The sequence below is a fragment of the Corvus kubaryi genome, unplaced genomic scaffold (assembly GCF_017639235.1).
Source record: "Corvus kubaryi isolate FWS band 111438036 unplaced genomic scaffold, C.kubaryi_AGA036_p1.0 134, whole genome shotgun sequence".
NCBI lineage: Eukaryota > Metazoa > Chordata > Aves > Passeriformes > Corvidae > Corvus > Corvus kubaryi.
The window spans coordinates 7,241,389-7,258,600 of record NW_024580668.1 but is presented as its reverse complement, the minus strand read 5'-3'; the positions used below and the strand labels follow the sequence as shown (position 1 = coordinate 7,258,600).

General features: G+C 45.8%; 1 protein-coding gene across 1 annotated transcript; it reads left to right on the top strand.

Annotated features, from left to right (window-relative positions):
• The first annotated feature begins 3,920 nt into the window (after positions 1 to 3,920).
• RAD21L1 (RAD21 cohesin complex component like 1) lies at positions 3,921 to 16,699 on the top strand. The gene is made up of 13 exons (XM_042047964.1): positions 3,921 to 5,108; positions 5,250 to 5,379; positions 6,868 to 6,967; positions 7,933 to 8,039; positions 8,416 to 8,601; positions 9,233 to 9,334; positions 10,319 to 10,429; positions 11,422 to 11,651; positions 12,499 to 12,601; positions 13,303 to 13,442; positions 14,131 to 14,211; positions 14,765 to 14,842; positions 15,604 to 16,699. The coding sequence occupies exons 1-13, from the start codon at positions 4,965 to 4,967 to the stop codon at positions 15,793 to 15,795; spliced, it is 1,704 nt and encodes a 567-aa protein (XP_041903898.1). The 5' UTR covers positions 3,921 to 4,964; the 3' UTR covers positions 15,796 to 16,699.
• The last annotated feature ends 513 nt before the right edge of the window (positions 16,700 to 17,212 follow it).

Genomic DNA, 17,212 nt, shown 5'->3' with positions numbered 1-17,212 from the left:
CTGCCCGCCCCGCCGATGTCCGCACCGAGCTGCCCCGCTTCCCCTCCCGGTCCCCCGCGTCGGGCTGCCTACCCCCGCTGCCTCCCCGGCTCCCCGGGCAGGTGCCGGTGCCGCCGCGGGGCGGGCGGTGGGTGCCCCGAGCTGCGGTCGCGCACGGCCGCCGCACGCACACGCACACACAGACACGTACGGGGGGCACACACATGCACTCACACGCACACACCCGGGAGCACCTGCTGTGCACGTACCCTGTGCAAGAGGGACCCCTCTGTGCACCCCCCCCACAGCGCCGGGACCCTCCGTGGGCACCCCGGGGGGCTGCGTGGGGAGGGGCTTTGGAGAGGACAGAGCAGCACGCTGAGTTTTGCGTGGGGTCTGCCTGGAGGACGTGCCCCCCACAAGCAGCCGTCCCCTGTGGGGACCCGGGGCAGAGCTGGGCTGGGGACACTGGGGCTGCAACCTGAGTATCCCCAGCTGCAAAGACAGCAGGGAGAGGTCCCATACGGACGTTGCCCACCCTGAGTCCCCACAAGGGTCCAGCCTGTCCCTAGGGAAAGTGGGGGTTGACCTAGGTTTGGGCCAGGTATGATATGCCCCAGCCTGGGACATAGGAGCCCCTGGGTCCTGCCACGATCCCACTGCAGTCCCATGGCATAACACTCCCCCTTCACACATACACACACACACACGTTATTTACTCAATTTTTCACAGAGCATTCATAGTGCCTGCACTCTGCTTCCCCCTGCCCTGGCACCAGACCCAGGCCCGTGCCCTGGCAGTGACCTGCTGGCAGCCACACGCTTTCCCTCGTTTGTTAATATGACATGGTCTGTTTCCACATTTGGAGCAGTGCCTGGAGGTGTGGATGTAAATCCCAAGTGATAACGGGTGGGCTGCTGACAGCTGCTGGGAAGGTTTGTCCATCGCATTGCCATTCCCTTCAACACCTTCACATGCTTCCAGCATCTCCACAAGCACACCCTGTGCTGCAGGTGCTGGGTGAGCTCACAGTGCTGGGGCTGCAGGGATGCCCCTTGTGTCCTGCACCCTGTCCCCATTGTGTCCTGAGCCCTGTCCCCTCACACAGTGTATCCCTCTGCAGCTACACTGGGCTCTGTGTTACCCATAGTGTCTGGGCACTGCCCTGCGTGAAGATGTCAGATGGGAGTCTCCTGCCACCTGTGTCATGACAGGGGCAGGGATTTTCTCTGAAGTCTCTGTCAGATACAGCTTAAATGGATAAAAAAGGGTCAGTGAGTTTAGGGCGTGCCACACAAATAAAGAGGCGCATTTGTGTTTTCTGAGGGCTGGACTGGTGCAACACGATCCAGGCTCAGCACCCGTCTGGGCACAGTGTCTATCCATGGTGCTGACTGGCACCCTCTAGTCCAACACATGGCACCTCCAGTCTCTGAGATGCAGCAGGGGCATGGAGCTGCCATGGCAGGGGGCTTGGAACGAGGTGATCTGTAAGGTCTCTTCCAACCCAAACCATTCCGTGACTCTGTGACTCTACGAAACGCAGGGCTTCCAAGCACAGTGTCCCCAGAGATGCAGCCAGAAGTGGGCCGAGAAAGAAGCAGAATTAAAAATAAATATAAGTGCATCCTGACACGTTAACTACATTTAGAGAGGCTTTAGTATCAACCCACTCCACAGGAAGGCAGGAGATGCTTGGAGACAAGTAGGTCATGGGACACAGTTTGTCCCAAATCAGCAGGAAGAGATGGATTTGGAGCAGGCGGGCATATCACTGTGAACAGATGGGCAGGAGCAGATCTGCTGCCTCACCATCGCCAAATTCCTTGGGAAGACAGAACTGCCATCAGTTTGCTCCTGAGCAGAGCTGTGGTCAAGCCCTCTCTTCTGAAGCACCCAAGCCCTGTGGCTGCCAACGCACCCAGGGATGCCAAGGCCAGGAGCCCTGCCAGGATGGGGATTTGTGGGGCAGAAGCAGAGCCACTCATGCCGTGGCTCCCGCCTGCCTTCATACAGGGGTCAGGGCTCCATGCTGTGGGGTCAGGGCTCCATGCTGCCCAGGGGGCTGCTCCTGCACCCCAATCCCACAGCAATGCTCAAGAGGCCACCTGTGATGGATGAGGTGGAAGGATGCATCCTGCTGGCATCGCTGCCTGCACTGTGCTGCCCCAGGATCCCACTGCCATTACTGGATGGGAGCTGGAGGGGACCCCAGGCATTTGAAGGGCCTCGGGGTAGCCCAAAAACCTTCCCCAGTCTGATCCTGAGTAGCTGAACGTGAGGCTGGGGGCTGGCAAAGGCCACTCCATCCCCAAGGTGCTGGCACTAAGGGAAGGGGAGGAGAGAGTGAGACAGCCAAGATTTATGCTGCCAGCGCAGGAGCAAAGAGAGGAGGGAGACAGCCAAGGTCAGAGGGAGCACTGCCAAAATTCACAATGAAACTGCAGGAGTGCCGGAGGGGAGAGACAGACGACTTGGAAAGAAAAGGAAAGAGGAGGGAGGGAAGGAGTCTGGGAGATGGAGCAGGGTGAGGGAGCCAGACAGGGAACCAGGGATGGGAACATGTCACTCCTCAGACAAAATGACTGAACACACATGAGAGGGACAGCAAATGGGAGCCTCAGGCAGGCAGAAGAGGACAGTAGGAGCAGGACTCTGATGGAGCTAGACAGGCTGTGGACCTGGCTCTGTTCCCCGACACAGCCCTGTGCAATTTTGGGGAGTGCACAGCTGTCTGGTGCCCACTGGCACTGCTGACCCCTATCCAGCCTCACCACCGAGGTGAAGTTTCATTCCTGCCTCCTTAGCATTCTCAGCATCCCACAGCAGAGTGAGCCCCCGCAGCCAGCACGGCTCAAGGTGACTCGGAGGTCAGGGAAAAAGCAGCCGGGCAATTCAGGAGCTGGCTCTACATCACCGAGAGATCCAGCAGTTTGGGAGGACCAGAGGTGCCCCACACATCACGGCCTCCCTGCCAGTCCCTCTGTGCCCCAGACACAGCACTCCAGTGCTCCCCATGGATGGGGGGCGGTTCTGATCCAGCAAACTGCTCCTGGGAGCTGTTGCCACTGGCAAGGTAGGCAGGGCTGGACTTCAGCCTTGGTGCCGCAGAGGGCTGGAGCTGCACAGTTAGCATCAGGGTGGTTTCCCTCTTGCAAGGCATGGAGTACCCAGACAGGTTTGGTGCCCTGGAAGAGCAATGCGCACCTACTCTGGGGCTCGTGGGAGGTTCCTCCAAGTCCCCGTTGGGGATACACCACTCCAAGGATGGTTTATAGCAAAAATCCCTCTCCTTCCCCAAATGTCTGAGCCCCAGCCCAAAGGCAGCTGGAGGGATGGAGCTCTGCTTGCCACTATGACCGGCTGCAGAGCCGCACTGGGAAGAGGCTCAGCACTTTTCTGGTGATAATTAAGATCTCATTATCTTCAGCTAACACTAGGGAGACAGGGAAAACCACAGGTGCCTTGTGATATGGCAACAGCTGATGCACTGGGCCGTGCCTGGGAGCAGCAGGAGCCTTGCAGTGCTCTGCCTGAATATAAAGCATGGAAAGCATGAAGCAGAGGGTGACAAACTATTTTTTTCCTAGCTGGTGACACCTAAGTGTGCAAACATACTGTCTTCTCCTCTCGGGGGTGGCTGGAGCTGGCACAGATGGGTGGCTGTGTATCTTTTGCGTTCTCCCTCTGCACACAGGTCCGACCTGAGGCTCTGGGTTTTTGTTTGTTTGGGGGTTTTTTGTTTATTTTTTTGTTTGTTTTGTTTTGTTTTTCCTTCTTCTGCAAATTTCCTTCACCAGGGGAGTTTTATCAGACGTGTCTGGAGCCACGCAGGAGCTGCTCACCTGCAGAGAAAGAGATGGGGCGGTGTCTGCAAGCGGGCTCTTAGAATGTCAAGGGTGAAACGGATTGGGAGGAGAAGAGGAGGGGAAGAAGGAGGGGAGGGGAAGACAAGGAGAGGAGGGGAAGGAAGAGAGGAGAGGAAGGAGGACAGATGGAGGAGGAGAGCGAGATTGCTTTCCACTCTCATGAAGCTAAAATGAGGGGTGTTCCCGGGGATGTGTGGGTACTGCCGGTGAGCCCCAGGAAGGAGCAGGGAGCCATTTACAGCGGCAGGTCCGGGAGCCGTGCGGAGCCGTGCGGAGCCGTGGCGAGTGGACACGGGCCCTGCAGGGACTGCGGCCGGAGCTGCCCCGCACCGGCTCCGAGGGCGGGACCGGCGTGGGACCCCCGGGCGGCGCCTTCCCGCCCTCGGCTGAGCCGCGGCTGAGGCCCGAGGAGGGTCTGCCCGCCCCGCCGAGCCCCCTCAGCCCCGGCTAATTCCCCCTCGACCCGCGCAGAGCCGAGCTGGGCCCCCCTCATCCCCTCTAGGGCCCTTCAGCTGCCGGCTGTGTCCCTCCATCCCTCAGGATCCCGCTAAATCCAACCCCCCCCTCCTGGCATTGCTCAGGCCCCCCGTCCCCTCAGATCCCACTAAATCTCCCTGTCCCCTCAGTGCCCTTAGGTCTTGCTAAATCCTCAGGGCCTGCCTGGATCCCCCTGTCCCCTCAGGCACCACTAAATCCCCTCTGACCCATCCTCTAAGGGTCCCGCCAAATCCCCCCCTGCCCTCTGAGGGTCCCGCTAAATCCTTTCATCCCCTCAGTGCTCTTAGGGTTCTCCCATCCCCTCAGCACCCAGCTGGGTGATCCCAGCCCCTCTGGATCCCACTAAATCCTCACATCCCCTTAATATCTGCCTGGGTCCCCTATCCCCTCGGATCCCAGTAAATCCTCTCATCCCTTTCAGTGCCTCGTTGTGTCCCCCCATCCCCTCAGATCCCACTAAATTCCCCCTTCCCCGTAGCACCCGACTGGTTCCCCCATCCCCTCAGATCCCACTAAATCCCTAGTCCCACCTGGTGCCCCAGGACCCATCTCCTGTTGGAAGGGGAAGAGCTCGGGGAATTTTGTCAGGGCTGCCCTGAGACACTTGGCCAGGCACCATGTTCTACGTCCATTTGCTCATCAACAAGCGGGGGCCGCTGGCCAAAATCTGGCTGGCTGCCCACTGGGAGAAGAAGCTCACCAAGGCACACATCTTTGAGTGCAATTTAGAGGCCACCGTACAAAAAATCCTCTCCCCAAAGGTAGGCTGTGGCATGAGGAGGCATCTCCTGGAGAGTCCTGGGGTGGAGGTGTTGGTCTCTCTGTTGCTTCTGTGTAATATCTTAACATTTTTGCTAAAAATACTAAGTCCTGAATAACTTTTTTTTTTTAAATCCTCACAGTTTGCTATAGCTCTGCGAACCTCTGGACACTTACTCCTGGGAGTGGTGCGGATTTACCACAGGAAAGCAAAGTACCTCTTGGCAGACTGCAGTGAAGCTCTGACCAAAATGAAGACAGCCTTTCGCCCAGGTGTACACAAAATTCAGCATTTTTCAATTTGTGTCCTTTACAGCTCTCATTTTAAAAGTTAATTTTTGGATATTTCTGTTAAATACACATTACTGCTCCCAAAGGAAACGGAATGTACTAGTACCTACTGCTGATATTTAGTCTGGCTTAATTTAGTGTGTTTTCAGGTCTTTGACTCCCTTAACAGGAGCAGTATCTTAAGCGGGCTTATAAGAGGATGCTTGAGTTCAGCCTCCATTGCTAGATAATTAATTTAATTTCTGATGACACCGACAACATGTCTAACAGTGTCAGTGCCAGACCTGACAGCATGTTTTGAGCTCTAGCCATGTTGACAGGGAGAAGGGAGCTGAGATGACTGGATCCTTTTCCAACGGGCTCTGTTTGTCACACTTAGGCAACAAATGGGAGGCACTGTTGTCTAAAACAGCCTAAGAACACCAGTGTCTATTGCCAGTTTTAATGTGCTTTGTGACCTGGTCTGCTTGCAGAATAGGGAATAATTACTCTGCATTATTCTCAAGGATATGATCACAAAATTATAGAATCCACGGAACCATTTAGGCTGGAAAAGCCCTCCAAAACCCAGTCCAACTGTTCACCCAGCACTGCCAAGGCCACCACTAAGCCATGTCCCCAAATACCACATGTCTTTTAAGTCCCTCCAGGGATGGTGACTCCAGCACTACCCTGGGCAGCCTGTGCCAGGGCTTGACAACCCTTTCAGTGAAGAAATTTTCCTTAATATCCAACTGAAATCTGCTGGGCACAACTTGCAGCTATTTTGGAGATAGATCCTACAGCAATTTGGAGAGCACCACACAGGTCAAGAACACGACAGAACAGTCACCACTGCAGCAACAGAGATGCCGGCTAGATAGAAGGAGGGAGAAAAATCTCAGCAGAAGTGGTAAAATGCTGAAAGAGATTGTATGGGGATGCTGTGAAATCTCCATCAGCAGAAATAGTCAAAAGCAATCTGATTTTGAAATTAACCTCGTTCTGAGCAAAAGGTTGGGTTGGATGACCTTCAGAAATCCTTTCTCACCTGAATTTTTCTAGGATTCTCTGATTCCCAAGTAATTGCAGTCTGAGTACATAATTAGTTGATGCTGGAGAACAGTGTTATGGAGACAGAGCAGAGGAAAGGAAAACACAGTGATTCATTTGCAGTGCTGTGAAAGACTCTGGGCTAAACGTCAGCTGTGAGAATCTTCCAGGGACTTAAAGCAGCTGTTCACCAACACAAGTACTTGCGTATTTCAGGTCCTGTTGTAGCAGACTCTTTTGTACCTGTTTGTAAAAAATAGATCTTCTTAAGGACATGGCAACTGAAATGCTGCTTTTGAGTGCCTAAGCTTTACCTTTCTGTGATTTAGAATGGCAGCAGCCCCTCCTGACAGGTTTATAGGCTTATTATACCTCCTTGGGAGAACACTACTTTTATTTTATTGATACTTATTTTGTTATGTTGTCTGTTTATTTCAGGGCTTCTTGACCTTCCGGAAGAGAACTTTGAGGCTGCTTATCAGTCCATTACATTACCTGAAGAATTTCATGATTTTGAAGCACCACTACCAGATGTAAAGTAAGTGCTTCCCTAGTTTTTATTCACTCTTCTAGTATTTTCAGAAGTAAAAGCTATACTTGCTGTTATCTGATCGAGACTCAGGTTGGGTTGTTTCCATTTAATAACTGAATTCTCCTAAATTCTGAGCTTTGCAAGGCTACAGCCACAGGCGTTGTGGCTTTGGTAGTTTTTCTCTGTCCTTTAATCAACAGACCGTCACAATGAAATAATGTCTTGAACTTAGACTTCAGGATTTTAAATTGTCTGAGTGAAGGATGCAAACAGCTTTCTGAACCTCAAGAGAAGAGATAAAAATTAGTATTAATCCTGAAAGATGTGGCCAGTAACCACACAGTGTTGTACTGTTCCACTGGGTAACTTCGTTTTGTTTCTGCTCCACTGCTCTCCAGGGCTGGGGTGTTTTATCAGCAATAGTCAGCCTGGCTCCTGAGAAAAAGCCAGCATATTTCTTAGGCTTTTCTGACACAAATCAGCATTAATGTAGAAAACTGATGAAAAGCAGGAGGCCAAGTCATGTTTCTGATTGCTCTGATGCCCCAAAGGTCCAGGACAAGAGATTTCCACCGAGGGTTGCTCTGTACCTCCTCATAACTATGCTTTGATGGGATCAGTAAGGGTTTATTATTTTGGAAGTACAGCTGCAATATAATACACTTTATTCAAGTGCCTCAGTGTGCTGATTCTGTAAAGGTGCCTTTTCTTCCTGCCCAAAGAGTTGTGTCATTTGGTTGAAAAGATGTTTCACCAATCGATTGTCTTCTGACAAGGGCCTGGTAGATACCAGGGCTTGGGTGGGAACAGAATCATGTAAGCCCAAGTTTACTGGCAAAAGAGTGGAAAAATATGGGGGCTTGTGATAAAATGCCAGGATTGAAGGCTGCATAGAAACAAGCTTTCACGTTTCAGCTGAATGCTCAATGATTTTCAGTTCACCCCATATTATTATAATATTTTTTCATCAGGGCCATTGATGTTGCTGAACATTTTACCTTGAATCAGAGCAGAGCTGAAGAAATCACACTTACAGAGAATTATGAAAGCAGTATACTTCTCTGTGATAGAAACTTTGGTGAGAGAAGTTGAGAAATTTGGAATAGTTCATAAGGGGAAATGTGTTTTATGTGAAACTTTTATGTGAGCCCTTTCCACGTGTGAAAAAGCTGTGATTAATTGTGCATTTGTTTCATGCTTTTGCTGATTGGCCTATCATGCTGTCTTAGGTTTAAAATTTTGTGTGAGCAATATAATCTAGTGTCAGAGACTGAGAACCAAACCAAAAATTTCCTACTTTTACTAAATTAGATAACATTGTTTATTGTTTCTTCCATTTGAGGCATGGGATGTCTTGCAATCTTTTAAAAATTGCTTGAAAAATTAGGAAATTAATAAATCTGGGTTTCCAAAACTCACACAGATGAGGGATCAGGAATTGTGTGTTCCCTCAGATGAAGAAGCAGATGCACTGAGGAGACAGAACTTCTTTGAGGGCAGTGTCCTGATGAGCAGTAACAGCCTGGTGGCTGATCCCAATTCAGCCAGCACCAGCGGAGACAAATCTGTGCTGCACGGAGATGTTTACTGCTTCCAGGATGACCATTTTGGGGATGAGGATGATGCTGCAGATATGATTGGTAGGGTTTGCCACAGGCAAACAGAATCAGTTCCTTTCCAAATATTTTTATTCTTCCAGGAAAACAGTCAAGACAGTACCAAAGTGATTGCTTTCAAACATAAATGCTATGTTATTTCTTGTTTTCATATTTCATTTTTTTTCTACTTGTCACTAAATCTATGATCACTTAGACACTGCCAAGTGAAATTGGTTTAAAGGCTGTATTTCATAATTTTAGGATTAAGGGCATTAAAATTATGCTTAATGTTTAACAATTTCATTTCTATTTTTAAAGGTGAAACAGTGCAGCATTTTTATCCTTACTGTTGTAATAACAAAGGCAGCCAAATAGCTTCTACATCGTTATGGCTTAGAGTATTTATGAAAACCTTACAGATTTATACATTTTAACACTATCAAGGCCATAATTTTCAAAAAAAAAAAAAAAAAAAAGGTGGAAATCTCAAACTTGGGACTAATCCCCTCCTTTTTGTGCTGTTGCAGACAGCCGTACCACTGACGGCCATCTGCGGAAGCTGAGCTTGCTCTTTCTTTGCAGAGTATTAACCTTGAGTAACATTAGGCTGTATCAGGCTATTTCATGACTACTAAGGCTTAGAATGATTAAAATTATGTGTTTTGTATTTAAGAAATCCTGTTGAGGGATGAGGAAAATGTCCTAGATAAAGACATTCTTGATGTGGAGGAAGCACGTCCTTTGTCACAAGATCTGCCAGAGAACAGCACAGCCAGTGAGTTTGCAGTGTCTGCTCCATCTCACATAAGCCCTCTGTTCCCTCTGTTCCTGTGTTAATGCCTAATGTCACTCACATTCAGCTTTTTGTAGTATCCTGTGCCTTTTTCCTTTCTTCATTTATTTTGCTTTTTTTTCTAAACTGCTTCATCCACCATTTTCAGATAATTTTATTTGATATAGGGATTCCAAATTTGTAACCTAACATTGCTTAGAAACACCTTCATGTGACATCCTGTTGGATATGCTGTTGGTCCACCCTGCTGCTCACAGTGTGATGTCCCTTTTGAGGGGGAAAGAAACCCAAATAAGGCTGTCCTGTAACTGTGAACTTTCCCAGCGAGAGCTTAAAAGGTCTCTTCCAACAGAAACAATCCTGTGCTTCTATTTCTGGTTTCATACTTCTGCGACAAATGACACTTAAGTAGCTCATAAAGATGGTGTTAATCTTCTTTTGGTTTGATGTTCATGAAAGCAATTAAGCTTTGATAACTGTTTCTGAGAATTTTTTGCTGTCTTAAATCCTTACTCCCCCATCACAGTGTTAGTTTAAAACAGAGATTTCTGGAGCAGCTTTAAAGGGGTAGAGTGGCTCTTGCCTCTCCTTGTGCTATTGCTGGTGCTACCTGTTCCTTTTCTGTTGACAGAAATGTCCACACTGCATGCACTTGCCTGGAACTGGAAACAGATAGGGATTAAAACTAAACATCTTTCCCCCTAAACACTTTCTGTTGTGTGGGTTTTTCTCCAGATCAGTTCTTTGGTCTCTACTATGGCCTGGTCATTCTGGGATCAGTGAAGGGAAGTGTGCAGGGCAGAGTATGAGCAGGAACTGGTGAACGTAATTGAGATTTTAAACAAAACCACAGTTTCCTATTTCTCACCATTTTTGTCTGGTATCATTCTCTGCCATGTGATTGAGAAATTAGTCCATATTGTAATTTTTTTTTTAATTTGGGTTATTTGCTGGGTTTTCTTGCAGTTGAGTCCAACTGCGCCGACACCACCGTTAAGGACGTAGATCACACAATGAGTGAGACAATCCTTTTGTTCAAAGAAGAAGGATTTGTGCTTGAGCCAGTTGATGATACAGGTCAGAAGCTGATCAGTTTCTCACTGAATGTTTGCATTAACTATGTTTGGTTTTCTTCTTAGTAGTGAAAACACTTGCAAAATAGATTATTCCCACCTTAGATTTCATCTGCTCCTGCTGTCAGAGTTCCATTTTATGGTAAATATTATACAAATCCAGTGTCAGGTTATTTATCTCAGCTGCCCAAATCTCTGTTTGTAGTTTCTTCCATGTACCAAGTCAAGTTTTGTTGCTCTTCAGCTCTGGTAGCATTTTAAGCCTGGCCTCAGGGGTGGTACTGAAGATTCACTTGAATAACTTTAATAGCCAGTGACACATCAGTGATTTTTGTATTTAAAATAACAATCTTAAAACTTTCAAGCCTTTGGAAAACATTGGTTTGTGAACTTTTAACAAGATCCAAGGTGCAGAGTATTACATTTCCTCTGTGTCTAAATGTCCCCTATCACGTTGGTGGCTGTTCATGAATAAACAAGCTTATGTTGACAGCAGCATTTACAATATTGGAATTTTCCATCCTGCCCAAAAACTATCCAGGAAGTTATGGCTATATAACCAATCTGTGTCTTTCTTTTGTGTTTACATCTTGATTAAATTGCTAACGGATTAAACTGACAAATACAGATATTAATTATGAGGTAATGAGTGCATCAGAAGTTCCTGGAGCACTTCCTGATGGATTAAAGACAGCTTATTCAGTCTTGTTGCTCTATCATGTGTTCTCATTAAGTTCTCCTGTTCCTGTTTTCTTTATTACAATAGTCACTTGTCTTCCACAATTAAATACATGGGTATTTCCTGTACAAGAGTACAAAGAGTGAAAACTTTATGGAAACTTTTGAAGGAATGGCCTGTGGACTTGTACTTTGATTTTCAAGTCTGAGTGGTGTTTGGAAGGTCGGCAGCCGGCTTGATTCACAGGGCTTTTTTTTGTGTGCTTAATGTGCTAGGAATAGACCTTAAGACTTGTTATTAATACTTGCTTTATGTAGCTGTCACCCCAAGGAAAAAAAAACAAAGAAAGAGGAAGTTGCTGGTGGATGTAGAGAAGGAGCTCAGCTGCAACACCATTTACAAGCAGCTCACCAACTGCACGGACCTCCTGGCCACGCTGGACCTCGCTCCCCCAAGCAAGAAAACGATGATGTGGAAGGAGTTGGGAGGTGTGGATATACTCCTGTCCCATGCATCACAGCCCATGGGTCACATTGAGCTGCAAAAGGTAAAGACCAGCTCCTTGTGGAGTCTGTGCCACTGTGTAGGTTCCGGGATTGTTGCAGAGCTGGGATCTGACTGAGAGAGGTTTTGCAGACTCAGTTTGATCTAAACTTGGCGCTGGCTGCAGGTGTGCGCTGAGCATTGCTCTGCGGTACAGGTCAGCTGGACGCCTCATGGTTTGCACACTCACCACTAATTGCTTCAACCTCTGTGGGGTCACAGCCTTAACCTCCTGCACTTCAACAAGTGAAACACTACAAAAGGAACATGAGAGCTGATAATTCATTTCACACACTGGCACCTGACTGATCTTATACTGAGACACAACTTTTTACATTTCTGCCCATTTCTTTTGTACTTTCTCCTTTGTTTTATTGTTTTCTGGTTTGTTTCCGCTTTGTAATCAATTTGGGACATCTTTTGTTTATGTTTACTTTAAAGGTACATTAGGTATATTATTATTAGAATATTGCTAATGGATTTGGAAGGGTTCACTGCAGCAGCTCAGCTTCACCACTTAGAGTCCAGCTGCAGAATTACAACTTGCTCTTTAAGAGGATGAAAACTGCAGATGTTTCTTTCTTTCATCCTTCCTCACTGGCTGGCTTCATGAAAAATGATCCAAGCTGCTCCTAAGATGTTTTTTTGATAGAATTCATGTTGGAGATGCTGAAGGCTATTACTTAAAAACAAAAAAAAAGTGCAGATTTTCAGAGTGACCTAATTAAAATACTGAAATTCTGGGTTGCAGTCATTAATATACAGCTCATATTCATATCTTTGTGTTGATGTTTGCAAATAATCTGACAAGATATTCTGAAAGCAAACACAGAAAAAATAATTATTTTCAGTTGTTTGAAAAATGCTTCAAGAGTGACAGATGTAAGATGAGAGCAAATGGAATACAGAGGATGTCTGAAATGAAAGAAATTAGAAAAGAGCAAGATACTACAGGTAATATTTTAATTCTGTTGTGCAGAATTAGCTGTTAGAAAGTATTTTCTATTCTACATAATGTTTGAGAGACACATGCATGGTGTTTGTGTGCAGTATTCTACAAATTACTACTTTGCTGTTCTTTTGTTTCTTAGAAATTAAATTAAATCCAAGGCTTTTCTGCCTTGTGGCATAAGGAGATACTTTTGGTTTCACCTTTGATTTCTCTAATTGAAACTGCAGATTTGGGTAGTGTTGTTTGTGGCATTTTTTTAATACAATTTTTTAAAAAAGCTTCCCACTTATTCTAAGCTTAATGAAACTGCTCTCCAAATTTCCAAATTAATGTAAATAGTTCTATCTGGAAGATGCGTTTTGGTTAATATCAGGCAAGAAGAAATGTTCCATTTTAGATCTTCTGAGAAGGATGTATCCACTTTCACTCCTTTGCTCTGCTGGGAACCTAACCTGCCTCAGAAATTAATTAACAAACCTCCTGTGAGTCCATAAAGGTCAACTTTCAGAAAAGGAAAACCTCCCATGGAAGGTTCTTCTTCCATGCTCCTGTTGGGAATGATGTTTCTTCAGTATTTCCTCACTCTGGCTCTTTCTCTCAAAGACTGTGAACTTGGGTGTGATTTTTGGGTTTCAGTGGGGTTTTTTTAAGGACAGTGATTCACAATAATTACCTCTTCAACCTTGGTTTTCTATTAATACAGAGATGCTGCCAGTAGAAGAGCCAAGTTACCTGAAGGAGCCAGCTCATTCTGAGACTGAGAGAAAAATTAGAAATGATTCCTTTATGTTGACATCACAGAATGACAGGAATGAAACCAATGAGAACTGTGGTGAAATTATAGTGAGCAGTTTTCCTCAGTTTTAGAGACCTAAGTGTGTCTATTGGTTCCACTTTTTGCTAAGGTTCCATTTAAAACATATTAAGAAATTACTAATGTTTGGAAAGGATGCTAAAACCAGTTAAGAAAGCATTAAGTAGCTTGTGTGATGCAAGTTTATTTATAATTACTTGGTAAACTCTCACAATCAATGAATGAATGATGAATTAAAATGTCTATTAATCAGTATAGATTACAATCTAATCACTAAGTATAAATGAGAGCTTAATATTAAATATGAAATATTGTACCGAAGAGATAAATATAATCTTTATATAGGATAAAACTTAGATTTTGCGTCTCATATTGAGGAAGTACTTAAGCAATAACAAATTACCTATCTCTTCCATCTTCACTTATGCTGAAGGGCATTCTTTAGAGAATATGAGGATCATTAATGTTGAAAAGTGAGAAAATTGGACCTAATGGCAGTGGAAAATGTGTGCTCTGTGAATAGGTGTAGATTCAGCTGTAGGATAAATCCTACAGCAAGGTCCTTCCCTGTATCAGGAAGGACACGGTGGAAATAGCAGCTATTAACTCATTTTGGAAAACTTCATTACAATAAATTCTTTGAACAGAACTGTGTAAGGAGAATTGCAATGTGTGCATAAATGGTCAGCCTAGTGATTGTCTTTTTCATGCTCACAGGAGGATGGAGCAGCTTTCTCTGAGAGCTCAAAAAATTCCCTGGGTCAGGAAGCTGAAGCACAGCAGGTGGAGGTGCCAAAGGTGTGTGTCCTAAGCTGATGGCCCTGGATTGTTTCAGAAGAGAACCCTGTTTCTTAAAAACAAACAAACATCTCATAATGATCTTACAGTGAGTTTTGCTTCCTGTGAGAACGAAACCATTTCCAGACCTGCTGGCTCTGATGCTCAGACACTCTGAAACCAGGGCAGTCAGCTGCAGACTTCAGAGGTTAAGCCCAAAATCCCAAGCCAAATATTTGAACATCTCTTTAAGCCCCTGCCCAGTACAAATCCTGTCAGAATGCCAGTCCTGCAGAGCAGTACCTGGCTGTGGAGCTGCCTCACTGGGACCATGTCCATGGCCTGTTGCACCTGAGCTGCCACTGTAGCAGAAAGCACATGGTACCATTCTTTCCTCTGTTTCACAAAACCTTGTGTGAGCACAGAGGTGTCAGAGGCACCAGATTCCCTGAGTTTGGCCATCCAGATGCCCAGCTCCGGCTGGATTTTCAGTCAGGCTGGAACTCCTCTTCTTTTTCTCATGGTGTGTGCCTTTTACACACCCTGACTAACCTTCTGTTTACTTCCTCTCAAGGAGCAAACAAGGACCAGGAAAGACAGTGAAGAAATAAGATGGGGCAAAAGAACTCTTCGGCTACAAAAAACTTTACAGGTACCAGTGCTGGATTTTGTTATTAGATACCAAAAGCTGGTGTTGATTTCAGCTGGATCATATCAGAAAAGGTCTTCCTTCTACTGTCCATTGTGTCTCTGCCTTTCACTTGCAGCATGTGGTTTTTTTAATATTTCTGTGGAAAATCAGGATTCTGCGTGCTTGATGTGTGGTGTTCCTTTCCACAGCTGCTGGAATCACTAGAATTTTCTGAATGCTCTTTTTTTTGAACGTATTTCAAAGGTTCAGTCCAAATAATAAATAATTATTTACACCTGAGTATAGGCTTTAAAAAACAAGAGATAACTCTGAAACCAAAGAATTGCTCAAGGGTATTTATTTTTCCTAATCACAAGACATGATGTGGGATTTGGTGGAATTGTAGATTTTAGTAACACATGTAGGTACCAACACTATTATGGCATTAAAATGTTAAGAGCCACTTCTATAAACACAGATGGAAGATACCCAGAGAGGTTGTGGACTCCCCACCCCTGGAAGCGTTCAAGGCCAGGCTGGATGGGGCTTGGACCTTCAACCTTGTCTAGTTGAAAGTGTCCAGGGTGAGGGAATGAGATGGTCTTTAAGGTCCCTTGAGCCCAAACCAGCATGTGCTGCTATGATTCTATGGAGATTGGATCCTATCTGAGGCATTCAGGCAGAGATATTCCCTCTATGCAGTGCTTTCTGTTTGGATTCCATGGGCTCCAGTGTTACCAGTGGGGAAGCTGACCTGACTGATTTCTCATTTCCTCTTGCAGCAGTTGAAGAGATCAGGTGTGTGTTCCTTCAGTTTTCGGGAGCTCTGCCGGAAAAACAACCGGAAAGAAGCTGCAGCCACATTTTACATCTTTCTGGTGCTGAAGAAGCAGCTGGTCCTTGAGCTGAGGCAGCATGAGCCCTTCGCTGACCTCACAGCCACTGCTGGGCTCATGTTTGACAAGATCAGATAAACTGATCAAAGCTTAGGTTGCATTTTCCAGCAAATAGTTTTCCTGGAAAAAGATGAAATGTCTTGTCAAACTGTGGGAGCTGAGCAGAGCTCCCTATCCTTTATACCACCCAGTAATGGCTTGCACAGGGGTCCTGCCCTAGGTGATGACTACAGGGCTTATTATTGATATTTATAGTTACATGATGAGTTATATGATAGTTATATAATATGTTAATAAAATACCACTAAAATATATATTCTGCGTAAGAGATTTGCACTGTGAAGGATTTTATGAAAGTCCTTAAAGGAATTTTATAAAAGTCCTTGAAAGGTTTTTATTAAAAAGTCCTTCAAAACCTTTCTCAGAGACTACCTTTGGAGCTTAAATTATTTTTGACAAGGCTTGTGTCTGTTAATTCTCTAATACCATCAGTAAGAGTCATCTGTTAACTCTCTGTAGCAAAAAAATTTAGACTATTTAAAATTATTCCTGTCAAAGAATGTTCAGTGTTTCATATTTTAAGATCTAGCAGGGTGCTGTCTCCAGTGTTGCTTTTGCATGTTCAGGCAGGCAGAGGTTACACTGGTCTTAGAAGAGTCCAGAAGCTGCAGCAAGAAATTCGATTTCCTAGAAATTCTGCAATTTCAGATTTCACAGAGCTTTTTAACTTATTAACACCTTTATTCATGTGTAGACCTATTTAAAAATGGATGTTAACTGAAATATTATTAAGTCATTGCATTTTTATCTAATTTTGGATAAACTTTATCCCTTTTACTGTCATTTTCTGAAGCTCTTGGTTTCCAGCTGCCTACCACCTGTGCCACAGGGATGGTTGTGCTCCATTCAGCTGCTTCGGTGCTGTGGGGACATCACTGTCCCTTCATGTGGAATCAATAAAAATCAAAAGATGTTTCCTTTGCTTGTTGGTATTTCTTCTGAAGGATCAAATCCTGTGGGTTCATCTCAGGGTCAGGGACTTGGTGATTTTACTTGAAATTGGAAAGGATGGGTGATATTGTCACCTGACTTTCAGGTGTTCACTCACCTCAGTGACACCCCCGTTTCTCTGGGCCCACTAATGTGTGTGGTTCCTGTCCCACAGGGTTCAGGGAGGTTTGGGTTTGAGGGTCTCTCTAAAGGAGTAAGAAGGCTTTAAAAGAGGTGAAACCCCAGTGTGGGGCAGGGGGATGTCATGGGGTGGCCACTGGCTGTGGGGGTGTTCCAGCTGCGTGTCCTTTCTGAACAAGAATATTTGATGAAATAAGTAATGGGCCTTTGCTGCTGCTCTCTGAGGGGTTCCTTTTCTGCGTGTAAGGAAGGGAAGAGGGTCCCTGTATGGTAAAAACCTCTCAGTTTTCTGCAAAAGAAATGCTGGTTTTCAGTGGGAACAGGAGCACGGCTCAGGCCAAAACTGGAGCCATCTTTTCCTTGT